This window comes from Crocodylus siamensis, chromosome 1 (genome assembly GCF_052110815.1).
Source record: "Crocodylus siamensis isolate JL-2025a chromosome 1, ASM5211081v1, whole genome shotgun sequence".
NCBI classification, from domain to species: domain Eukaryota; kingdom Metazoa; phylum Chordata; order Crocodylia; family Crocodylidae; genus Crocodylus; species Crocodylus siamensis.
Window position 1 is genome coordinate 292,373,732 of NC_143395.1, and position 24,571 is coordinate 292,398,302.

The 24,571-nt window shown below is 41.5% G+C and overlaps 1 protein-coding gene across 2 annotated transcripts in view; it reads left to right on the forward strand.

The window, feature by feature from the left end:
- The window catches only part of TUBGCP5 (tubulin gamma complex component 5), a 48,471-nt gene that overhangs the window by 19,381 nt on the left and 4,519 nt on the right, over positions 1-24,571 (forward strand). For both annotated transcript variants that reach the window (XM_090064757.1, XM_090064766.1), the window contains 14 exons: positions 5,199-5,292; positions 5,579-5,825; positions 5,995-6,197; positions 6,714-6,829; positions 8,241-8,509; positions 10,996-11,194; positions 14,194-14,382; positions 16,844-17,026; positions 17,544-17,628; positions 17,735-17,855; positions 18,553-18,731; positions 21,775-21,900; positions 22,744-22,832; positions 24,378-24,478. In XM_090064757.1, the coding sequence (XP_089920883.1) occupies positions 5,199-5,292; positions 5,579-5,825; positions 5,995-6,197; positions 6,714-6,829; positions 8,241-8,509; positions 10,996-11,194; positions 14,194-14,382; positions 16,844-17,026; positions 17,544-17,628; positions 17,735-17,855; positions 18,553-18,731; positions 21,775-21,900; positions 22,744-22,832; positions 24,378-24,478 (2,201 nt within the window). The remainder of the gene's footprint in view (positions 1-5,198; positions 5,293-5,578; positions 5,826-5,994; positions 6,198-6,713; positions 6,830-8,240; positions 8,510-10,995; positions 11,195-14,193; positions 14,383-16,843; positions 17,027-17,543; positions 17,629-17,734; positions 17,856-18,552; positions 18,732-21,774; positions 21,901-22,743; positions 22,833-24,377; positions 24,479-24,571) is intronic.

The window sequence follows — 24,571 nt, forward strand, 5'->3', positions numbered from 1 at the left end:
GCTATCATAAACTGCTGACCTGATTGAACAGTATTACAGGTTCCTTTCAACTTAAAAATTGCATGGATTTAAGAATTTTTTGGGGGGGAGAGGGAAAGAAGGTAGGAAATACTTCTTCACTACTAGCATATAGTTCTTGGAATCAGGCACCCAGACAAATGGGTTCCTAAATAGTTCTAGGGGTATGTTGGGAAATATTATGAAAACTGAATCTGTCCAGAGTCATCAAAAAGTGATTTACTGTCATTCTGGCTAGATGTCATAGGAAAGAATACAGGTTATATGGCACTAATAAACTGCAACAGGAAAATACCTGTATGTAAGTGTTATGTAGAACAAGTGCATGGTTATTAGCTGCTGTTCTTGCCTCAGGGTTATCTATAGTTCTTTCAACCAGTCCTGCCTACAGTAATACCCTTCAGTTGGTGTCCAGTTCTCTCAATTCAGGAGCAAAAGTGCAGTAGTCAGGCAGGGCTGCCATTTGTGTTGATTAAATGGGTCCATGACCATGATCCATAGCCTGCAAAACTGGAAGAATTTGGGGAACAATATAATCTGGTATTGGAAGAGAAGGCCCCCATGTGAAGGATCTAAATATGTTTTTTACTTGTTTTCAAGGCATTTTGCCATCCTCAGAACATCATTTAACAGAAAGATGGCAGCATTTTCCTTTTCTTACTTTTGATCTTCTGAATGCTCTAAGAATCTTTGTCCAGGATCCTATTAGCAATAATACTGGCTTTTGGGAAAAAGGGAATAAACTTTTGCTTTTCCTGGACAGCGTTTTCTGATCAGGTTTTTATACAGAGGGTGGGCTGAAACAAAACATTGAGTGATCAAAATATGCATTTGCCCCAGAAACAAGAAACTCCTCATGTTACCAGGGAAATAAGTCATAGTCCTGATATGTATTGTTAGTATGAAGTGTCTCCTCAATAGAGAGATTTTTGAACTGCAAGTATAGCATAGTTTCCTCAACAGGGCTTTGTCTGGGATATATAAAGAAAGACCTACAGAGAAGGTCAAATCGTGAGGATAAATTTATTTTCAATATGTTAGAGAGAAATAACATATTATTTAACAATGAATCCTACCTAGAACAACATCTCAGCTGTCATGGCATTCATTCCCTGAATAAGAAATAACATTCTCTCAGTAAAGCAACAGAGTGTAGGTCCTCAGGATATTGGCAGTCTCAGGGTAGGGTAGTTGCATCTCAGCATTGAGCTCTGATTGTTAGCCACTAGTTTGCTGAATTGTACGTCTTTATCATCCAATCTTAGCAGATACTATTTCTTTTTTTGCAGAAGTGTTCTGATTAGCCTATGCCCAGGAGAAGACGAATTAATTATAGATAATGTTCCTTGGTTTGGATGTAAATTTTGAAAGAATGAACCTGCTTCCCACCTTGAGGGAACACTGCTTTGAAAACATAGCAGTCTATGAACCTAGCAGTAGAGGCTGACATCCAGGAATTTGGCATTGTCATAACTAGTTGAAATTTACCATCTTCTACATTAAGAGAACCTTCCTGTTTCTCCTCCCAAATGTATTTAATATTATCTGTAATTTAGGAAAGTAGATTTGAATTGCCCTTTTTGAAAGTTTTATTGCAGCCAGAAGGAACCTCGGGAAGTGGAATGTTTCTGCAATTAATAGGCTTGCGTCTGCAATATTAGGTCATTTTATTGGATCCTTGAACTGATATTATTCAAAGGATTTTAAGAATCGCAAGTGAGCACGGTAAATTATGTAAGGAGAGGGGTCTAGCATTATATAATGGCAATGAACATGAACCACCAGTGCGATGCCGTAGCTGGCAGAGCCAATCAAGCACTGGCATACATCTACCAAGGCATCTTGAGCAAGACTAAAGATGTCATCTTCCCGCTCTACTTGGCTTTGGTGAGCACGCAGCTGGAGTAATGCATCCAGTTCTGGGTGCCGCACTTCAGAAGGGATGTGGAGAAGCTCAAGAGAGTCCAGGGGTCTCTGGTGCCTCCTGAGTAAGGGCGGCATGTGTCCCCCCTGACACCAGTCAGTGACTGGGTGGGTCCCCTGACGGCCGATCCCGTGGCAACTTCCGGAAGTGGCACAGTCGCTTTTGCTGGCGACCCCGCTCCCTGGCTGGTGCTCCTGCCTGCCCCCCTGCCTGCCAGCTAAAAGGGAGCACGGCCTGGCAGGGGGTGCATGTGCACCCTCTACACGTCACCCCTGAGAGTGTTCAAAGGAGGGCTGCTCACATGTTTAAAGGCCTAGAGAGCAGGTCAGATGAGGAGAGGCTGAAAGACTGTTCAGCCTGGACAAATGAAGACTCAAAGGGGACTTGGTGGGAGCCTATAAGTGTATCAGGGTGTATATCAGGGCGTGGGGAAGCATCTGTTCACCAAGGCCCCCCATGGAAGGACAAGAAACTGTGCACACAGACTGAAGATCGCTTCAGACTGGACAGAAGGAAAAATTTCTTTACAAGTCAAGTGCTGAGGGTTTGGAACCAGCTCCCCCCAGAGGTGATGGTCACTCACCCTGGCGATCTTAAAAGAGCATCTTGATGCCCACCTTGCTGGGGTCATCTGAGCTCAGCAGTCTTTCCTGCTTGTGACGGGGGGGCCATCCCAGGGCCAAGACCTCACATTGGTTTGCCCCCCTGTCTACATGGGGCAGTCTGTCCAGTCTCTTCTGCCACAACTTGCTCTTTTCATAAATTGGTTTTTGAAGTGGGATGCTTCCCCTTTTTATGCCTTGATGCCAGGGGGCGCTATCCATAGCTCCATACTGTCCCTACACCATGGCCCATGCCTTGCAGATGGCCTCCAGTTTGCTATTACAGCTCTGGCCTGAGGCTAGGCCAAACTCAGTCCGCTGTTGGGCCTCGCACACTACCCTATTTGGGGTCACATTCATACCACCCCCCTCACTGGGGCCTCTTTCACTCCGCCTTCCCTCACTGGGCCTCTTGTATGGTGCCCCTCATTGGGCCACATTCACTCTGCCCTGCTCCCTTGAGTGGCTCCCATAGGCCATCAGGCTTGCCTACTCTTTCTCCTTGGCTGGACAATGCACATCCTTTTGGACTTCTCCCATGACCCTCATCTGGATGGTGACCAGCCAATTCACCAAACAATGGCCTGACTGCCCCTAGCCGCTCACCGGGCAGCTTTCTCCAATTGACATGCTTGTGGGGGTTGGTCCGTGTGCTGTCCTTCTGGCCGTCCTTCAGCCCTACTCAACACAGCCCCTGGTGTAGCCCTTCAGACTGGCCTTCAGTCCTACTATGCCCCTTTCTTACACGTAGCCCTTCAGGTCATAAAGACACACCCTACTCTGTGTGGACCCTACCTGTTCTATTGCCTTCTCTCTGGGGCCACGCTCCTGCTCACTCCCTGTAGGCCAAGCACCTGCCCCCTCCCTAGGACCTCTAGGGCAGAGGTGGGCAAAATACAGCCCACGGACCAGATTCGGCCCCTGAGGCCGGCCTGCAGGGCCCCTAAAGAATATAGAAAATTAATATTTCTCTGCCCTTGGTTCCTGTCAAAAATGACAGGAAAAAGGGCAGTAGGACCCAGGGGAAGTCCGGTGAGCTCCAACAACAACGCCTGGGGCTTCTGGCCTGGGAGCATGTGGCTGCCTGGTGCCGGAACTACTGGTAAGTGTGGGGGGAGAAGGGTATGGGGGGACCTCAGGTGGGGAAGGAGCATTGGGGGGTGGGGGGAGAGAGGCAGGAGAAATGGCCCCTTCCCCACCCTGTGGGCAGCGCCCTGTGCTGCAGCCCTGTGTGGGCTGCGAGCAGTTGCAGCAGGGAGCGCCAGCCAGGGGAAGGGGCCACTTTCACCCCCCGCACTCAGCTTTTCCCTGGGCTCCCTCCCTGTGCAGAGAAAAGCGGCCCCTCACCCACCCCATGGCTGGCAGTATGCCAGTAGCATATGCAGCCACTCGCCCACCCCATGCTGCTTTTCCATCCTCCCTGCGCTCAGCACCACCTTGTAACCTGGCCCCTCTGCCAGGCTGACAGCGGGGCCAGGTTACAAGCCGGTGCTGAGTGTGGGGAAGAGTGGCCCCTTGTTTACCCTATGGCCAGTTCCCTGCGCTGAAGCCGCTCGCAGCCTGCCTGGGACTGCCGGTGCCTGCTTCAGACAGCCCCACGTGGGCGGTGAGCGCCTGCAGCAGGGAGTGCTGGCCATGGGGTGGGTGAGGGGCCGCTTTTCCCTGCACTTAGCACCAGTTTCTTCCCTGCCAGCAAGCAGGGAGTCGGGGCTGTGTGCTGCCCCCCACCTGTACCGTGGGGCTGGGGGGCACTGGGTGTGAGTGGGCAGGGTGCTAGTGGGAGCACGGGGTCTGCACTGGTGCCCCAGGGTCAGTGCCAGTGGGGCCCAGAGCAGGGTGGCAGGAACATGGGATCCCAGCTGGCAGGGGTTCTATGGAGCCGGGCCAGCTCCCCCCTTTCCCTGCTGGTGTAGCCTCCACAGACCCTTGCCAGCCTGTGCCCCGCTTTGGGCCCCACCTGTGCTGGCCCTGGGACATTGATCCCAAGACATTGGGACATTGGTCCCAAGATGGTGACCAGGGGGCGGGGTACCTGTCAAGGGGCAGGGCTACCCATGCGGCCCTCCACCTGAAATAATTGCCTACCCCTGCTGTAGGGTCTTACACCTGCGGGAGCTCAGGTGGCTGTAGCTGTGTCTGGCCCCCGTGCCTGTCCTTATGTCTGTGTAACCCACCAGGATGTAGGGGCTGGAGTTTTAAGGTGCCCCTCCTCGCCTTTCACCAGGAAGGTAACTGGCCTGGCATTTCTGGGGCACTGTCCCCGCCACAGACAGCCCCACCAGGCCACCCTTTCCTGGCAGGGTGCAGTTTAAGGTCATGTCCAGGACTGGGAGCCTCCTGCCATCCCAGTAGCTCTGGCCCTTACCTCCAAGATGTTCCTGAGCAGCAACTCAGCTGAAAGTTGTCTTTTCAGCTGCTTATAGCAAACTGCTGTTTCAGCCCTCTGAGCCTGAATCTAACCAGGGTTGAGCTGCACCTGCCGGCTGCCTGCTCCTAGCCTTAAATTGGCAGGCACCCAAAGTGTCCTGCCACACTGCTCAAGTGCAGGGGGGTTGGACCCAATGATCTGTAAGGTCCCCTCCAGCCCCTAACATCTATGAAACTATGAATCTGTTTTTAACATGTTAAAATTGTCTGGGTTTTTTTCTTTTCAGGCTACTTTCAGGAGTAAAAAAGCTCTTTATATTTCAGCTGAATGAGGGAAAGGTGACTGTGAGAAATGACATTATCGTAACTCATTTGACCCATGTAAGTTGTGTTGATCAACTAAGGTTCATTTTATTCCATGGTAATTCAGTGTGTTCTTTAGAAGGGTTGAATATTTAGGGGAAAGGAAATTTAAACATCCAGTAGAAGAAAAAGTTTCCATAACAGTTCTTAATTTAAGCAAATAATTTTAATTCAGATTTATTAATAAAATTGAGGGATGCTTACCATGTTACAAGATTATCACAGAAGGTAAAAGTGAAAGTTGTTTTCAGGTTGTTTAAAAATTACTCTTTGTTAAATTATTTTGAAAAATTGTGTTTTGCAGAACTGCTTAAGGTCAGTGTTGGAGCAAATAGCTGCATATGGGCAAGTTGTGTTTAGGCTGCAGAAGTTTATTGATGAAGTGATGGGACACGGTTCAGAAAACCTAACACATGGGACCCTTTCCACTCCCAAGAAAACAACAGATGCCCCATTTAGAACCTACCAAGCTTTTATGTGGGCCCTGTACAAGTACTTTATTAGCTTCAAAGAAGAACTTACTGAAATTGAAAAAAGCATAATCAATAAAGGTACAGTATAAAGGAAATGTTATAAGGGCTAACACAAATATGGGAAATAAGCTACTGTGCACATTTTAAGTTGAAGGTAGTTGCATTTAAAATGTATAGCCTTTAAAAACTTTATGTAACTTAAAATTGGCCTAAAATCTTCTCCTTGTACGATTTGCTTTTTTCCTAGATAAAACAATCACTCTTTCAATAGTAATAGATAAACTATCACCACGACTGGCTCAGCTTAAGGTACTTCACAAAGTTTTCAGCACAGGAGTAGCAGAAGTACCACCTGATACTCCAAATGTTCTAAGAGCATCTCATCTGCTTAATACACTTTACAAAGCCATTCTTGAATATGACAGTGTTGGAGAAGCATCTGAGCAAACAGTATGTATAACCTAATTTCCCCAAAAAACTACCTATGTAGTACCAGAGGTATTTTGATTAAGGTTTTGTGGTGCATTGGCTGAATACACCAGCCTACCATCTCTGACTTTATAAAAAAAAAAAAAAAAAAAGCCTGTTAAGACTACACACAAAGGCATGAACTGATTCTTATCCATTTCCATTGTGACTCCTATAGTTTCTGCTCAAAAAATACTTACAGTACAGTTTGTTTGTGTGTATTTGTTTTCAGACTAAAATGCATTCACAAAGTAATAAGACTGCATGCACTTTGTCTGTCTGATGGACATAAGCTGATGTTGCTGTAGTTTAACATTCTATTCAGACATGCTATTTAAAAAAAAATCATACTCAGGCATTACATTTAAAAATGTTTATACAATTTCCTGGGTTTGCTTCTTTGCAGTATCTTGTCCTTTTTATGTGGAGAAAAATATCTTTTAAATATAATACTTTGTCCATTGTTCTACCACATCTGTTGCTCGCTTCTTATTTCAGGTGTCCCTCTTATTCTCTCTCTGGGTTGAAACAGTAAGACCATATTTACAGACAGTGGATGAGTGGATAGTCCATGGTAACTTATTTGATCCTGCCAAAGAATTTATTATTCAGCGGTAAGGGTAGTGATACTCCATTTTAATCCTCTTTTATTGTACAGTTATTTGCAATAAATGAATCTAGAATTAGTAGATTTTTGCATTTATAGGTGGTTAATAGATTTTTTCCACTATGCAGCTTTACTCAAACTTTCTCCTAGTATACAAAAAGTAAGGACAGTTGTTTTGAAAATTAAGGCTGTTGCATGAAGTAAGAAAGTATCCTTTTTTGTTTTGATGTGTTTTACTGTTGAAAACAATTAATAGCTGACTATCAGAATTGTTACCAGACTCTTCAACATCCTTGTTGAGGATATTTCAGATGTCTTCCTTCGGTACTTCTAATACTGCAGGATTGCACTATAAATGTGTAGTTGCAGCTTCTTTAGATGTTCCTAAGCAAGCTTTAAACTTGGGTCCTGATAACAGGATAGTCAATGGTATCATGGGATTTAGCCTGTGCTGCAAAATCCACATGAGATTTTAGGTAAATACCTCAGCCCGTGGTGGCTTAGCATATATGCTCTGCCATTGCTACGCTGGTATCAGTGCTCAGATTGTAGCTCAAGCTTACCTCACCTTTGGGGTGAATTGTAGATGTACTCAAAGATTTTCAATTAAAAAGGGCTCTCTCCTTGCTTGAGATTTGTTAACATACAGTTTATAATAACAGATAACAAATAAGATATTCTAACTATAGACTGTGCATTTAACTTCTTACACAAATCTATTTTTACTGGGAAGTGCTAAGGCAGAAGTTACAAAAGTATTATTGGGCATTGGTTAGGTATTAAATTTTAAGCTACTGCAAAAAAATTACCAAGTTTTGTTCTATTCAATTTTGCTATAGTTAATTGTGTTTTATATTATGATTTTTTTCATATTTTTTTTCAATAATTCTAAAGTTATACTATTAAATCTTCGTAGTTATTGAAGATCTGTGGATAAATTCTTGGATAAACTCTATCTTAAGTTCACGGTCTAGTTACCAATACTTCTCCTGGACTTCAGTTAGATGTACAAGAGATCAAAACTAGTATGACGATCAGGGATCCTGGTTTTTTCCAATTTAAAAAAACAAACAAACCCATTTTCAGATTTAAAAAAGTAACCCAAAATGCATTTTTCCACTATTTTAAAATGAAACACCACTGACTATATTAGTAGCGTTTCATTTTAATCACAGAAAAATGTGCATTTTGGATTACTTTTTTAATCTGAAGATTTGGAGCTTTTTTTTTAGCAGAAAAACCAGGATCCCTAGTGATAAGTGAAGTAATAACTTTGGGTGTGGTATCAGAAGTGCTTTTTTATTCCAAATCAAAAATGAAATATAAAAGAAAGATGGTTATGTTGCTTAGTATGGAAGCCTTAACTATTTTATTTTTTTTTAAAGAGAACATATACTTCTTTTTTCCCCTCCTTTCAGAAACAAAAATGTCCCAGTTAACCATAGAGATTTTTGGTATGCTACTTACACACTATATAGTGTGTCAGAAAAGACAGAAAATGAAGAGAAAATGAGTGATAATGCCAGCGCCAGTTCCGGCAGTGATCAAGCTCCCTCAAGCAGGCAGCACACCATGGTTTCCTTTCTAAAACCAGTTCTAAAACAAATCATCATGGCTGGAAAATCCATGCAGCTGTTAAAGAACCTACAGTGCAAAGATGGTTCTCCACAGCAAACTGCATCAAGAGGTGAAAATGACAGTTGTGTGAAATACCACTCCCTAAAGTCTCTAATAGCATATGCATAGTTAATGTACTGAGTATGTGGATATGTAATAACTGTATCATTCCAAATTATCATTGATTGGGAACTGATTCATAGTTATAATAAAAGTCAGGTTATGGATGTGTACATTGACCTAGCATTCTAAGGAAAACGGTCATCTTTGAAGCACTGATGTGCTGTGGTTGTGATGCCAGGGTGTAGAAGTGACCACCCAGCCCAGGATTTGCACCCTCATTTTTGGAATGTGGCTGGGATGTCCTCCCTCTCTGTTCCCGGCTCACCTAAGCGTGAGTTCAGTAACCTGAAGTTGACCAAAACCATATGCGGTGTGTTTCCCTGATTTTGGGGTGCCTAGGAGTGGGGCAGGTGGGAGTACTTGGTACTTGGACTCATAGTTTTGGGTTCTCAGGGGCAGGTGGGAGCATGATAAGGAACCATGATGAATTGGGTAATGATGACACTCCTTGTTCAATAAAAGCTAAAGGAGCTTATAGATAAAGTGCTAAAAAAAGGGAAAAAGTTGGGAGTGATGGTGGGGAGAATAGAATTCTGGCCTCGTATCAGAGCAGCCAGTTTGCATTGTGGGATGCTTGGAGGACTGACCCTCGTAATAGTATACTTGGTGTCCACATTTGAGACAACTCAAAGTAGTTAACCAGTTCAAAATAATACTTGATTTTTTTTTTTTCCAGGTACACTTCTGAACAATTCCTGGCAGCTTTTGAAACTATTTTTAATAGTCTGCTTCACAATTTAAACATACATCCATATCCCGAGTGTCTCTACTAGTCCCTTTTTAGGAATACAGAACTTTCCTGATCATGTTTACATTTGTGGTTTGTAACTTCCTTTGTAGTTTGAACATCATAATCCATTCTAAGATTTTTGATGTAGTCAATCAGAACAAAGTTAGGATTTATGTTTCCACTTAAAATAGGTTTTTGGGGAGAGTTTTGGTTTTGCTACTTTATTTTAATGTAGTTTTTGTTTTAAAGTTTTAACTAAGATTTTTTTTTTAAATCTGAATCCTAAAACTATGTTGTTTGATACAAGTGGTAGGTGAATCAGTTTATGGAAGAAAGGCAGCAGTTATAATTTGAGGAAAATCTGTTGGTAATCTATCCAAAGAACTTAATGTAGCTATAGGCATGCTGACTATGTGGGCTTTTTCTTGAATGATTTTATAGAAAGAACAGCAGGGGAATCAGTTTTGTTACATTTATACAAGTTTCTCTATCTGTGGGGGTAGTATAGGATGGCTTTGAACTCCTTCTCGAGGTTTTTTTAAAAGTTTGTGTTGGCCCTTTTGCCCTGAGATGATAAACCATCTTAGTGAAAATGTCTTTGTTTACTATTAACTATACCTTGTAGATGATGTACTGTATTGACTGGATTCTAAGATGAGGTTTCTCTCCCACCCCTACTCAGGTTAGGGGCACATGTAACACTTAGGTCAGTTTAAATCTTTAAGCAGACAGACATTCAAGCCTATTAAAAATAATTTAAAGGTGCCTGGAATAGAACAGAAGTGTACCTGTAAAATAAATAAATAATAAATAAAAAAATTGAGTATTATTTTGAATGGGGGGGGGGGGCAGGTAGCTGCTTTGACTTGTGCTTCAGCTACTACCCAGGGGCTGGGACCATAGCCACAACTGCTGCCTGCTCCCTCCACCACACACGACTTCTGTTCTCCTGCCTGCTGCTCTCCCTTCTGCTCCCCCCTCCCATCACCCCCACTTCTCTGCATTGGCAGTCTTTGTGCACACTGCAGTTTGGGGCACTAAGTATGTCCCTATTCTAGTCCCTTGGCAGTAGTGCACAGCCCACATAGTTGCTACAGGGCCTGGGGGCGATGGAGGCTACCAGTGTGGGACATGGGAAAGGGGAGTAGAAGCTGGTGGAGGAGTGGTCTTGGGGCTGTGGGCAGGCACAAGAAGGGGCAAGCCGTTAACTCCCTACACCTCCCCCCCATACACGCACCCTGCTCCTCTGCAGTGGTGGGAAGGATGAATTAAAGGCACCCTTACAATAATTAGGTTCTGTACATGGAAAATTATAACAAATTTATCAATTGTCCGTGTAAAGAATCTTTAATTATTTGGGGGTTGTGTTAAATTCAAGGTCATCTCATATTTGAGTATATATGGGGTATACCTAGAGGGTCAGAGGGCCTATATTTTTCTGAAACAATGATAGTTAATATTTTAGACTCCTGATTCAGCAAATTATTTGATTAGGAGCCTAACCATATAAATTGTTCTGTTAATTTCAAGGTTTAAAATTGAGTACAAGTATCTAAATGAATCATGCCCAAAGTGCTCTTTGCTGCTGTGTATAGAAATGTAACTGGTAAGATCAGCTTAATATTGTATTGCTCAAAGGTGCAAAGTTTACCCATTATTTTGTTCTAAGAAAACTATCATAAGATTTTTAATGTCTAATTCAGATGCAGAACGAAAAAGTTTATACACATTATTTCTGGAGTCTGTGCAGTCCCGTCTGCGGCATGGGGAAGAATCTGTTTCAGATATTATTACAGAACAGCAAGCGACCAAGCAGAGTTTAATAAAGATGCAGTCTATAGCTGAAAGACACTTGGAACTGGATGTTGTCCATGACCCCCTGCTGGCTATTAACTTTGCCAGGTAATTGAGCAACTATCATGTAACCAGTCTTGCTACTGTGTTGTCAAGCAGCATCTTACCTTAGATTGATAGGGTAAAGCTTTTTTGCTGCTACCTAAAGTGGACAAGCACAAGGAGGTGGAACGATCTGTGAAGCGTTGTCTTAGTTCCAAAGTGAGCAATGGCCAGAGTTAACTTCAAGAAAGTATGAAGTGAATATGCTAGAAGGATTTTACAGATATCTGCTATATATAGTTTCACTTGAATTGATTACTGTAGAAAAATGGGAATTATCTTTTAGCATACCAGTTTCTGTGAGAGAGAATTAAATTAATTATACTATGATAATAGCTCTTATTTGATAGTGAATACAGCAAAAGCTGTGTTAACCGGCACTTTATTAACCAGAAAACTCTATTAATCGACATCCGAGGGATGTAGCAAAAGTGAAACCAGAAGTACCACTTCCAGGTTTCACTGTTGCTGTGAGCAGAGTTCTTGCCGCTGCTTTGGCCCACAACCCAGGGCAGAGCAGCTTGCTCAGAGCCCCCCTCTCTGTCCTCTGGCACACTGATGCCAGGGAGTGCACCAGATAGTGCACATTTGATTAACCGGCATCTCCATTCCTGGGGGATGCTGGATAACAGAGCTTTTACTGTACTTGTAATATGCACATTGATGTATTCTTATAACTTCTTTCATTTGAATTGGTGTTTCCCTTCAGCAGATTACCAGAAAAATATATTATTGATTCTTTTGTGGGTCTAAAATTTAGCTTAAGTGTTACAGAAAAAGCTAATTACCATAAAAATCCTTATTTCTCCATTTAGAGCAGGGATGGCTTTGGTAAATTTTTGTACATCCCTCTGGGATTTCTAATGTCAACAACATTCTAAATTGTTGTCTGACTCAGAACATAATTTGTGGCAAGAAAGAAATATAGCCATTTATTTCTTTTTTAAACACTATTAGGCTGCTTAGTGTTACAACTTCTGGAAACATTTAAATATAGTGAAAGGTGCCTTTTGGTGGTTCTTTTCTATTATTATTATTTTATTTTTTATTATTATATTTAGTCGTTGTTAGAGGTGCACTGATACTAAGTCCACATCATATCAGCACCAATAAAAGAAAAGTTGACATTATTGGCAGTCAGCTGTTTTTTGGCTGATGTGGTCGATTAATGTCGCTGATAAATGCCACATGCATCTGTGTAGCTGCAGCATGCGCATGGCCAGCCTGGAAGCTTGGAGAGCAGCATCTGGCCAGTAAGTCTGTTGGGGGTAAAAAGGGCAGAGGGGAGGGAAATGGCGTGGGAGGGTAGGGGGCAGATTGAGGCCCCCATGGTGTGGGAGGGAGGGGCTTAGCTGGGGTAGGGCATCGGACGGAGCTGCAAGCAGCTCATCCGGATGGGGGGTGGGGAGAGGGGGACAGCTCCTGCTGCTGCATGTACTCCCAGAGGAGGCATGGAGGGCATGTGTCCCTCAGAACTGTGTGCAGGGTGGGAGTGGGCTGCCACTGTGGGCTGGGGCTGGGGGTGGCGCCAGGCTCTTCCTGGCAAGGGCTGAGTTGGGGCTGCACTTGGGACAGGTGGCAGTGCTGGGAATGAGGGCTACAGCCACCACAGAATTCGCTGCAGCTCCCCCCATGCCTCCCCTTACACTGCCACCACCCGCCCTGAGCATAGCCCCAGCCCAGCACTTCCCCCGAGCCTGCAGTGGGCAGTCCACCCACACCCTGCATGCAGATCTGGGGGGCACATGCCCCCAGGCCTCCCCTGGGGTTGTGCATAGCAACGGGAGGTGCCCCTGCTCCCTGTGTGTGCCCAGATGAGCTGCTCATGGCTCTGTCCCATGCTCCACCCTGGCTAGGCAGCCCTAGCCCCCCAACAGACTTACCAGCCGGATGCTGCCAAGATGCGTATTGGCAGTCATATCAGTATCAGCCGATAGGGCTTATTAATAATTGGTATCGGCCCAAAAAATCTTTATTGGTGCATCCCCAGTTATTACTTTAAAGAGAATGCTTCTAAGGGTGGAAGCAGACATCACCTTTTTCTGCCATAAACATTTTTACGGCAGCACAAAACAAAAAATAAATATACATCTATAACGTTTGTCTCACCACAGTAGGTGGTAATAATTTGCGTCCATTTTATTGTGGTAGATGTCTGTTTGCTTTATGGTTAGAGAGTGTGGGCAGCCTGGAGCATTTAAGGGTGTCTACACTGGACTTTGAATATAGAGTTGCAGCACATTTGTCACTCTTCCTAGCTTTTCAGTCACTTAGCCATATCGATAAGCCCTATGATTCAGCCTTTGCATTTATGCCAAAAAAAGTTTTTCCCCACTTGCTCTTGTTATATAGTTTATCCAGATTTTGAGTCTAAACAAAAGAAACCATGGAACTTTTCACCTATTTATTCATTCCTTGGAACCTCCTCCTTTTATTGGGTCACAGTTTATCCCTAAAGGCCATATGAGAATACCTGTTACTCGGAAGTTTTCAGTATTTTTTTACTTTTAAGAAGTAAATTCCAAAAATATTCCAAGATGCTCCATCATGAGTTTGAGTTAGTTACAGCTTGCAATACAAATGAAGAGTTTTGTTCTACATAACTGGTATGATTGACCACTTAGCTAAGTTATGACATGAATGCCATTTTGTTAACAGTAACTATAGTGAGAAATCCACCTTTGCAAGGCATCTTCTTAAGTAAAATCCCCTAAGTGAGACCACTACGTTTTGAATATAGAACAATCTTTTGGGAGGTATTCTAAGAATAACTTTTGTCTTTTATTTAAACTAGTGGTTTTCAGACTGTTCTGTGGAGCCCCAGAATTCTGCAGTAGGTCATCGGGGCTTCCAGAAAGATTGGGGGTAATGGCAGAGAGGGCTAGAAGGTGGTGTACTAGCATTGCCAGGCCATGTCCCCTGGCTCTGTAGAAGGGGTAGGGGTTCCACAAACTTGAGGAAGTTTGAAAAACCACTGACCTGAGCAATGTGTTTTACTTTTTAAGGTTGTATTTAGAGCAAAGTGACTTTCACGAGAAGTTTACCGGTGGGGATGTTTGTGTGGATAGATCTTCTGAATCTGTGACATGCCAGACTTTTGAACTGACGCTGAGGTCTTGCCTTTATCCTCACATAGACAAGCAGTATTTGGAGTGCTGTGGCAATCTAATGCAAACTTTAAAGAAAGATTACAGGTAAGAAATGAAATTGAGCCTTTTTTTTTTTTTTAAAGGCATGTTTCTTCTTTCATATTCTACTGTAAAAGCAGCAGTTAAAGAAAATCTATCTTCTTTGATAAATAATAGAAAAAAGCACTAAATGAAGTAACACAACATTTTTGTAATCATTCTGTTCACTTTTATGTCTTATCTGCATAGTTTTTAAGTGATCATATAAACTGATTACTTCTGTGGAATGAGTAGGAATCGCTGAAAAAAAAAGAACTTCATATAGTATTAAGTACTTCTGTTTACTGAAGTATTAACATTTGCAACTTTTTGTGTTTTTACTATGTTGCATTTCATATCCTTTGAAAGTGTATGAAACCCTAGCACCATTTAAATTGCTGGCAAAATGTTTAACTTAAGTGAGACTAGGAAATTTCATTCCACTTAATAGACTAATCAGGTGAAGCTGCAGAGATTACTCAATTTTAAATTTAACTACAATAATGCAACTAATTCTGTAGTATTAAAATGGCATTGATATCTGAGGTAGTTCCAGGACATCACTTTTCTCTATTCTGTCATTAGTCCTTACGGCTCCCTTCATTGTTGTACCTGTACATTGCACAGTCATTAACTGTGTGTATTCTTACAACATCCCTAAGGTAGGGAGGTAATAGTCTTCTATTTTTCAACAGATTGAGATGTAATAGTAAAATTGGGACTTTTTTGGTTTAAGTGTCCATATTTAAGCAAAAGTCCCTTTTGAAGTTGGAAGTTTTTCCCATGCTCTGCATTTTTAGTGATATATGGCCCTGTGTTTTTCCTGTGTGTAGCAGTGGTGTCCTTGTGCATGCTACACTGTTCCAGATGGGGTGCTTCATGGACCAGAAGCAGCATAGCCATATTTGCATGGTGCTTCAGACAGCATAATTGGCACTGCGAAGTGATAGGGCTTGTCAGTCTGTGTTGATTAGCTTGGCTGTAGCACTGTTACAGCTTAGGAGGTATGCTGCCTGGAACAGTATAGTGCAGTTGGCAGTTCATCGCCCACATGCTGGATCCTACCCATGGAACCATTTTATTCAGCATCTGGATGTCAGGCTTTGGAGACATCCAGCAGCAGATGGCTTTGGCAGCACTCACTTTTCCATGTTCCTCTGGGGAAAAAACAGCAATGGACAGATGCTCTTCCCAGGCCTCTGCACAGGAAAGTAGTTGTGGTGCATGGATCGTAGCACCCTTTTTCCTACTTGCTTTTAACCTGAGCTGAGTCATTCTGGCCCACAGCCAAGAAAGGTAATTGACTGCTGGTGTAGTGTTTGTGTGCTGCTACAAGACACAGTGGGCATCTTTATACATGTTCAGGAGTGTGGGAGTGTGAGGGCAGAAAAGGAACACTTTAATTAGGTCGACTCTCAAGAGCCATTCTAATTTAAAGCTTCTGCAGTGTCTTATGTGTTCAGTGTCCTGAGCTTCAAAATGGCAGCAGGACAAACTTTAGTTAAAATGCCTCCACTGCCATTTTGAAGCACGGGGACACTGAATACATGTGACACTGAGGCTGTTGTAGCATGCTAGTCAGTACGCTCCAGCAAACTCGATTAATTGAGTCTGCTCCAACATGTTTTAATTAGAACACGTTGGAGCAGGTGTCAGGTACATGTGTAGGTGCCTGGGGAGCCCAGTGGATAGACACGGCCAATATTTTCTCCCAAAAGGTTATTCTTGGCAACCAAGGACTCAGTTTAAGAAAGTACTTTGATCTCGCAAGTAAATCAGTGGCACTACACTTTAAAGCTAAGAATGAGACTTTAATACCTGTGTTAGATGTGGGTCCAAGTGGTACCTGTGTAAGAATAAAAGAATCTATCAGAGTTTACTGAAGTATGCCATTCAGTTTGGAGTTCTTGTAATGAAGATGCCTCTAAAACAAGGACCAGCAACCTTTTTAACAAGCTGTAGGTTGGAACCAGCCTGGCTCCAGTTCAGTGAGAGCTGAGTGACTGGCTGTCAGTGTCAGAGGGCTTTCCCTGCCAACACTGCTTCCCCAGCTCCCTGCTCTCAAGCTGTGGCTGCAGTGCAGTGTCTAGGCAGTGCAGAGCTGCACCAGGGCCAAACAGCTGGAAGTTGCATCCTTAGTGCTGCCACTTCTCTCTGTTCTTAAGCTGTGGCACAGCTACCCATTGGCTAGAAGCTGCACCCATTCTGCAGCCAGGAGACTGAGAGAAGTGATAGCAGTGGTACAGGTGGTGCTTTCAGCAGGCCAGCCTTAGCACAGCTCCTTGCTGCCTGGCCTGGGTATGAGCCAAGGCACAGGTAAAGCCCTCTGGTTCTGCAGGCTGGTTCCAGGGGCTGGATCTGAATCTGGGCCAGATGTTGCCAACCCCTGGTCTAAAAGGTTATAGTATATGATATTTCATTTGATGTTAAACTAAGACTTAACAGTGAAAGTTGATGAAATGTTTGTATATTTGTGTTTCTTATTTAGGCTAGTAGAGTACTTGCAGGCAATGAGAAACTTCTTTTTGCTTGAAGCTGGAGATACTATGTATGATTTCTATACATCTATCTTTGATAAGATTAGAGAGAAAGAAACTTGGCAGAATGTATCATTCCTAAATGTTCAGCTACAGGAGGCAGTTGGTCAGCGTTACCCAGAGGACAGTTCAAGGTAAAAACGCATGAATTTTTTACAGTAGTAGTTAAAAAACTGAATTCCTTCTCTCTCCCTGTTGAAATAATAGGTTAATGTAATATATAAGTATTCTTTGTGGTCTTATTTGTCAGCACAGTGAAATTCCTCTTACTTAGCATGACACTGGATTATTATGCACAGTAGTAAAATATTTAAATAGTAGCCTGGCAGTAAGCTAATGATGATGATTTTCAGTTAATATTGTAATATTCGTTCCAATTGTACCTACAGAAATTTGCTTTTACTCTTCCTTCACACAAGCTCTGTTATTTATTCACTTGCAATGATGTTTTTTCATAAGTCTTATTTCTTTTATAACATTTTCTAAAGAAGCCCTGAACAGAGATCATCTTAACCACTCGTTTCTTTCCAGATAAGATTTAATCATTGATATTTAACAGTGGTAAATTAAAGCAAAAATCTTAAGTAAAAGAACTACCTGCTAGTTTTTTAGCAAACCATTGCTAACTAGAGTCCTTGTTTCTTTGCATAGGCTATCTATATCTTTTGAAAGTGTTGATACAGCAAAGAAGAAACTCCCTGTCCATACCTTAGATGGCTTAACTTTGAGCTACAAGGTAAAACCCTGTCACAAAATAATGTTCTTACACCTTTAATTTTAAAACATTTGAAATAAGCTCCATGAAATTAAATACTCTTAATTTTCTTCCCTCACACTTTTAGGTCCCTTGGCCTGTGGATATAGTTATAAGCTTAGAATGTCAAAAAATTTACAATCAAGTGTTTCTTCTCTTATTACAAATAAAGTGGGCTAAGTACAGTCTAGATGTTTTACGATTTGACGGTAAGAAATTTCTTGAACAAGAGATTCTGTTTTTTAAATCTATTACTGAATCTAAGGTCTTGTTTTTAGGGCATGTAGGTAGATATAGTTTAAGGTTAAACTTGATAATTCTATAAAACTCCATATTGGGATTGGCTGGAGGGTTTGATCTTATGGGGATAAGCAAGGTACAGGGAGTAAGGGGCTCACCTATAGCTTTTGCAACCATATCAGGCAATTCTTCCGCTTGAAGGTATTTAGAATTGTATCTTCTAATTGTTAAAATGTATTTAAAACTGTGAGCATCTAGCTAAAGTTTGACACCTACCTCTTAGGGAGACAACATGTTTGTGTAACTTGTGGGGGTTTTTAACATGTAGAAAATGGAGTAACAGATCAGGAAGTGGATTGGAGTTGCACTCAGTGGGTGCAGGGTTGACTTTGTGACATGCCTGCCAAGCAAGTTGGCTCCTACTGTTTTAGCATGTAGCAAATGGCAGTTGCATATACCTTGCTCCTCAACCATTTCTCTATATATTCTTCACATATGTAGTTCTTAACAAAACATCTGAATTGGAAAGGGGGAAAAGCTGTTTCAGTGTATTTATGTGCAGATACTTGATTTAAAAAAATGTAGGTATTTCAATTTTTAAATACAGTTTTGTATACCATTCTCATAGTAACATCTTTCCTATTTTTTTTGTTTTTGTTTTTTTAGAACTAGTTAGTGCTGCCGAAAAGCCACAGCTCAAGGAAGAACCCTTATTACAACAAGAGAGAGTTCCTCAGTTTGGACCACACACAGAGCTTATAAAACAACAAATTCATCGCATGTTTCTCTTACGTGTGAAACTCATGCATTTTGTAAACAGTTTGCACAACTACATCATGACCAGGGTTTGTCTCTTTATAATAATCTCTCTCACTTTAAGAATTTCAAACCGCAAACGTAGTATTGCTAGTTATTCAGAATAATTTTTGACTAAGCCTCTGTGTAGTTAAATCTTTTTTTCTCTTTGAACATTTAAATTTAAACTTTAAAATACAGGCATACCTCGTTTTATTGCGCTTCGCTTTATTGCGCTTCGCAGATATTGCGTTTTTTACAAATTGAAGGTTTGTGGCAACCCTGTGTCGAGCAAGTCTATCAGCGCCATTTTTCCAACAGCATTTGCTCACTTCGTGTCTCTGTGTCACACTTTGGTAATTCTCGCAATATTTCAAACTTTTTCGTTATTATATTTGTTATGGTGATCTGTGATCTTTGATGTTACTATTGTAATTGTTTTGGGGCGCCACGAACCGCGCCCATATAAGACGGCAAACTTAATCGATAAATGTTGTGTGTGTTCTGACTGCTCCACTGACCAGCCGTTCCCCCGTCTCTCTCCCTCTCCTCGGGCCTCCCTATTTCCTGAGACGCAACAATATTGAAATTAGGCCAGTTAATAACCCTACAATGGCCTCTAAGTGTTCAAGTGAAAGGAAGAGTCGCACGTCTCTCACTTTAAATCAAAAGCTAGAAATGATTAAGCTTAGTGAGGAAGGCATGTCGAAAGCCGAGATAGGCCGAAAGCTAGGCCTCTTGCGCCAAACAGTTAGCCAAGTTGTGAATGCAAAGGAAAAGTTCTTGAAGGAAATTAAAAGTGCTACTCCAGTGAACACACGAATGCTAAGAAAGCGAAACAGCCTTATTGCTGATATGGAGAAAGTTTTAGTGGTTTGGATAGAAGATCAAACCAGCCACAACATTCCCTTAAGCCAAAGCCTAATCCAGAGCAAGGCCCTAACTCTCTTCAATTCTCTGAAGGCTGAGAGAGGTGAGAAAGCTGCAGAAGAAAAGTTTGAAGCTAGCAGAGGTTGGTTCATGAGGTTTAAGGAAAGAAGCCGTCTCCATAACATAAACGTGCAAGGCGAAGCAGCGAGTGCTGATGTAGAAGCTGCAGCAAGTTATCCAGAAGATCTAGCTAAGATAATTGATGAAGGTGGCTACACTAAACAACAGATTTTCAGTGTAGACCAAACAGCCTTATATTGGAAGAAGATGCCATCTAGGACTTTCATAGCTAGAGAGAAGTCAATGCCTAGCTTCAAAGGACAGGCTGACTCTCTTGTTAGGGGCTAACGCAGCTGATGACTTTAAGTTGAAGCCAATGCTCATTTACCATTCCGAAAATCCTAGGGCCCTTAAGAATTATGCTAAATCTACTCTGCCGGTGCTCTATAAATGGAACAACAAAGCCTGGATGACAGCACATCTGTTTACAACATGGTTTACTGAATATTTTAAGCCCGCTGTTGAGACCTACTGCTCAGAAAAAAAGATTCCTTTCAAAATATTACTGCTCACTGACAATGCACCTGGTCACCCAAGAGCTCTGATGGAGATGTACAACGAGATTAATGTTGTTTTCATGCCTGCTAACACAACATCCATTCTGCAGCCCATGGATCAAGGAGTAATTTCGACTTTCAAGTCTTATTATTTAAGAAATACATTTCGTAAGGCTACAGCTGCCATAGATAGTGATTCCTCTGATGGATCTGGGCAAAGTAAACTGAAAACCTTCTGGAAAGGATTCACCATTCTAGATGCCATTAAGGACATTCGTGATTCATGGGAGGAGGTCAAAATATCAACATTAACAGGAGTTTGGAAGAAGTTGATTCCAACCCTCATGGATGACTTTGAGGGGTTCAAGGCTTCAGTGGAGGAAGTAACTGCAGATGTGGTGGAAATAGCAAGAGAACTAGAATTAGAAGTGGAGCCTGAAGATGTGACTGAATTGCTGCAATCTCATGACAAAACTTTAACGGATGAGGAGTTGCTTCTTATGGATGAGCAAAGGAAGTGGTTTCTTGAGATGGAATCTACTCCTGGTGAAGATGCTGTGAACATTGTTGAAATGACAACAAAGGATTTAGAATATTCCATAAACTTAGTTGATGAAGCAGCGGCACGGTTTGAGAGGATTGACTCCAATTTTGAAAGAAGTTCTACTGTGGGTAAAATGCTATCATACAGCATCGCATGCTACAGAGAAATCTTTCGTGAAAGGAAGAGTCAATCTGTGGCAAACTTCACTGTTGTCTTATTTTAAGAAATTGCCACAGCCACCCCAGCCTTCAGCAACCACCACCCTGATCAGTCAGCAGCCATCAGCATCGAGGCAAGACCCTCCACCAGCAAAAAGATTACGACTCGCTGAAGGCTCAGATGATGGTTAGCATTTTTTAGCAATAAAGTATTTTTTAATTAAGGTATGTACATTGTTTTTTTTAGACATAATGCTATTGCACACTTAATAGACTACAGTATAGTGTAAACATAACTTTTATATGCACTGGGAAACCAAAAAATTCGTGTGACTGGCTTTATTGCGATATTTGCTTTTATTGCAGTGGTCTGGAACCGAACCTGCAATATCTCCGAGGTATGCCTGTAAATGTTTTCCTGGATTTTAAAGTCAGTTTAGCAAATGCTAAACTGTATCTTAATGTGTGCAGTTCAGTATATTGATAGTAACATTTTTTTTATTTTTTTTCTCCCCCAATATTTTCCCCCCCAAGCCTTAAAGTGTGTTCTATTGCTGAGTAGTCATTGGCTTACTGTTCTGCTCTTTTCACCCCAGCCCTCTGGGTAGAGTAGGCGCAAAGCACTATGGGATGCAAGAGGACTAACTAACATTCTCACTTCTCGAGCTGTTACAGAGATTTTTAAAGTACTCTGGTGGGTGGTGTGGGGGATAGTGACAGAGATGTGCAGCTGATGTGTTCAGTGTTTGAAGTGCTCCAAATCAGGGTGGGATTTGGAGAGCCCCAAATGTATGTTTCTCCATGGCCTGATGAGGCTTTAGACAACCTGGAAGAGAACTGGGGCAGTCCAGGCACTGAGGTACTCTATACATTTAAATGCTCATGGCTGTCTTTTGTTTTAAAGATTCTTCACAGTACAGGTTTGGAGTTTCAACATCAAGTAGAAGAAGCCAAAGATTTAGATCAACTGATAAAAATTCATTATAGATACCTGTCTACAATCCATGATCGCTGCCTTCTGAGAGAAAAGGTGTGCAAAGTAAAACTAAAAGCTGTAACTGCAGTTGAACACAGCAGAGCATATTTTTATTAAGTTATGCATCGTGTCTTGGGTTTTTGAATATAATTATAGTTAGGAGAAGCAGTGCCTTTCCAGAATGCGGATTGAGACCTGCTTTCCCTTTGTAAATCTCTGACTTTACTCTTTGGTCACTTCAGTTATTTCAAATGTTACTTGGGTTATAGCTGGTTAGGCGATGTAGTGAATGGAGAGTGGGTGGGAATTTGAACAAATTGTAAATATACCTGGAAATACATTTAAGATTGTCTGCTACAGTAACAGAAATAGAAGGTGAAGAAAATTCCTGCCCTTCGTAGTTCTACTGTGTTACTGATATGATCCATTACAGAGGTAGCAAAGTCTGAATGGGCTGTACCCAAATATTTAAATAGTTACTTCACTGTTTCAGTGCAGCAATTGTATAATCTAGGATATTTAATCTATGGTCATCCAAATCAAAAGCTCCTATAAGAGAGAGGAGAGCAAATGGGGTTTGTTTACCAAGTATAAATAAGGCCAAGAAGTATGACTACGTTTTATTTTTTCAGATTTGTCACTTGTGGTATTTTTAAATGTCAACACTAGATTTGACACCTGGGTAGTTCACAGATGATACACTTGCTACATGGGGTAGCACTCTAATATTTTATCTTTGGTTGCATTAGGCATCATAAAATAGTCGACCAGAGTTGAGCAGAATGCAACATAAAGATTATAAAATTGATTCAAATTAAAACACGCGCTTTGTACTGTGATTTTTATGGCCTGCTAAAATAATACCACAACTACTTTTATTTTAATTGTTCTTTTTAGGTTAGTTTTGTAAAAGAAGCTATAATGAAAGTGCTGAACTTGGTACTGATGTTTACAGAACGTTGGCAAGCTGGTTTGGGGGCTTGGAAGTAAGTGTATATCAATAAGCTTTTATAATGTGATCACTTCACAGCTCTGGCTTTTTTCTGGAGCACTTCTTTTTGCATGAAGTGATGTTACTTTGTATTGCATAGTGGAAGATAATTAGGAATAATAATGAGAAAAAAATGAAATGTATGATGGTTTATCAGCTGCATGTACCTGCTGCTTGTGTAATCAAAATATTTTTCAGTAAGGGTGAACTTTATAAGAAAGTTATCTTTTTCCCTCTGTTAGCCATAATGAAGTAAAAGGCTCAGTTATGCTCCTCCTGCTTTAATTTTCTGTCTAAGACTTAGCTTTAACATCACTGGCAATTAATATTGACATTCTTTTGTTTTTATGAAGACTGTGGACTTGACCTCATTCTAGTGTGTTCTGAAGGCAGGAGAATGGAAAACATGTTTAGCTTCTTCTGGTTTGATGTGTTCTTCCCCAAGTCTCCCATTTATGTGCAGACTGTCTAGGACGAGAACCTTGTCCTAGGTCTGAGAGTTGGGAAACCTGGCATTATTAAAGTACCTGGAAGCTTTTTTGCCAGTTACTTCAATGGAGCCAGGGTTTCATTTAGAAAGTTCAGAACATTTAGAACATTTATTTAGAACATTTAGAATGTTCAAAACTTCCTTTTGCCAGAAATAAGCCCTCTGTTCTTATAAGCAAGATGCTTCTTGTCTTACAAGAAACACTGTGTTTATCCTCCTATGATACCTGTTATGTCTACGGGAGCACATGATGAGAAATTCACGTAAGCTGGGATTTATACAAGTGCTGGCCTAACCACTTCCATTGATGCCAGAACCCTACCCCTAACTTATAAGCAGGGATCCTGCATTTCTGTAGTAAAAAAATCTCCAATTTTCAGTTTTAAAAAAGTAACCCAAAATCCACAAGTTTTCCATGATTAAAATGACACCTCTCTCTCTCAATAGATATAGATATATTTTTATATCCACATATCTATATGTAGCTATACCTATGTATTAGTGGTGTGTCATTTTAATCATGGAAATTAATTAGTGGTGTGTCATTTTAATCGTGGATTTTAAGTTACTTTTTTTAAACTGAAAATTGGTGGGAGGGGGGTGGTTATCAGAGAAATAAGCAGGATCCTGGTTAAGATAGTGTTGTGTAGTTCAGTTGATAAAGGAATCAGTCTGTTCTTGAAGTTCATTCAGCCTTTCAGGCTCTCAAGTGTTAAAATGAGATCTGTTTTTTGCCTTCTGGAGCCCATTTCCCACTAGGGAAGGACAAAAGGAGCACATCTTCTCCAGGCAGGAGTTAACTTGTTAGATACCTACTACAGGGTGATAGGAAGGATACTTTTATTATTTATAATGTGGTAGTGGCTAGAAGCCGCAATCAGGAATTGAGACCTTGTTGTCCTGATACAACTGAAAAATACTGTCTTAAACCTTTCAGTAAACGGAGCTTTTATTTTTCATCATCATTTAGAAAGGAAGGTTAGGTAATTGTATGTGGATTATAAATAATTATTAACCTGTTAATTGAATTGAACTGCACTTCTTTCTTAGGATGGAATCCATAGAGAAGATGGAATCTGATTTTAAAAATTGTCACATGTTTCTTGTAACAGTTCTAAACAAAGCAGTCTGCAGAGGCTCTTTTCCTCACTGTGAGTATACAGAACGTTTTTTATTCAATAGGCGTTTAATGTACTGACTATATACAGTATACAATATAACCTGGATTTTAAGTAGAAAACTTT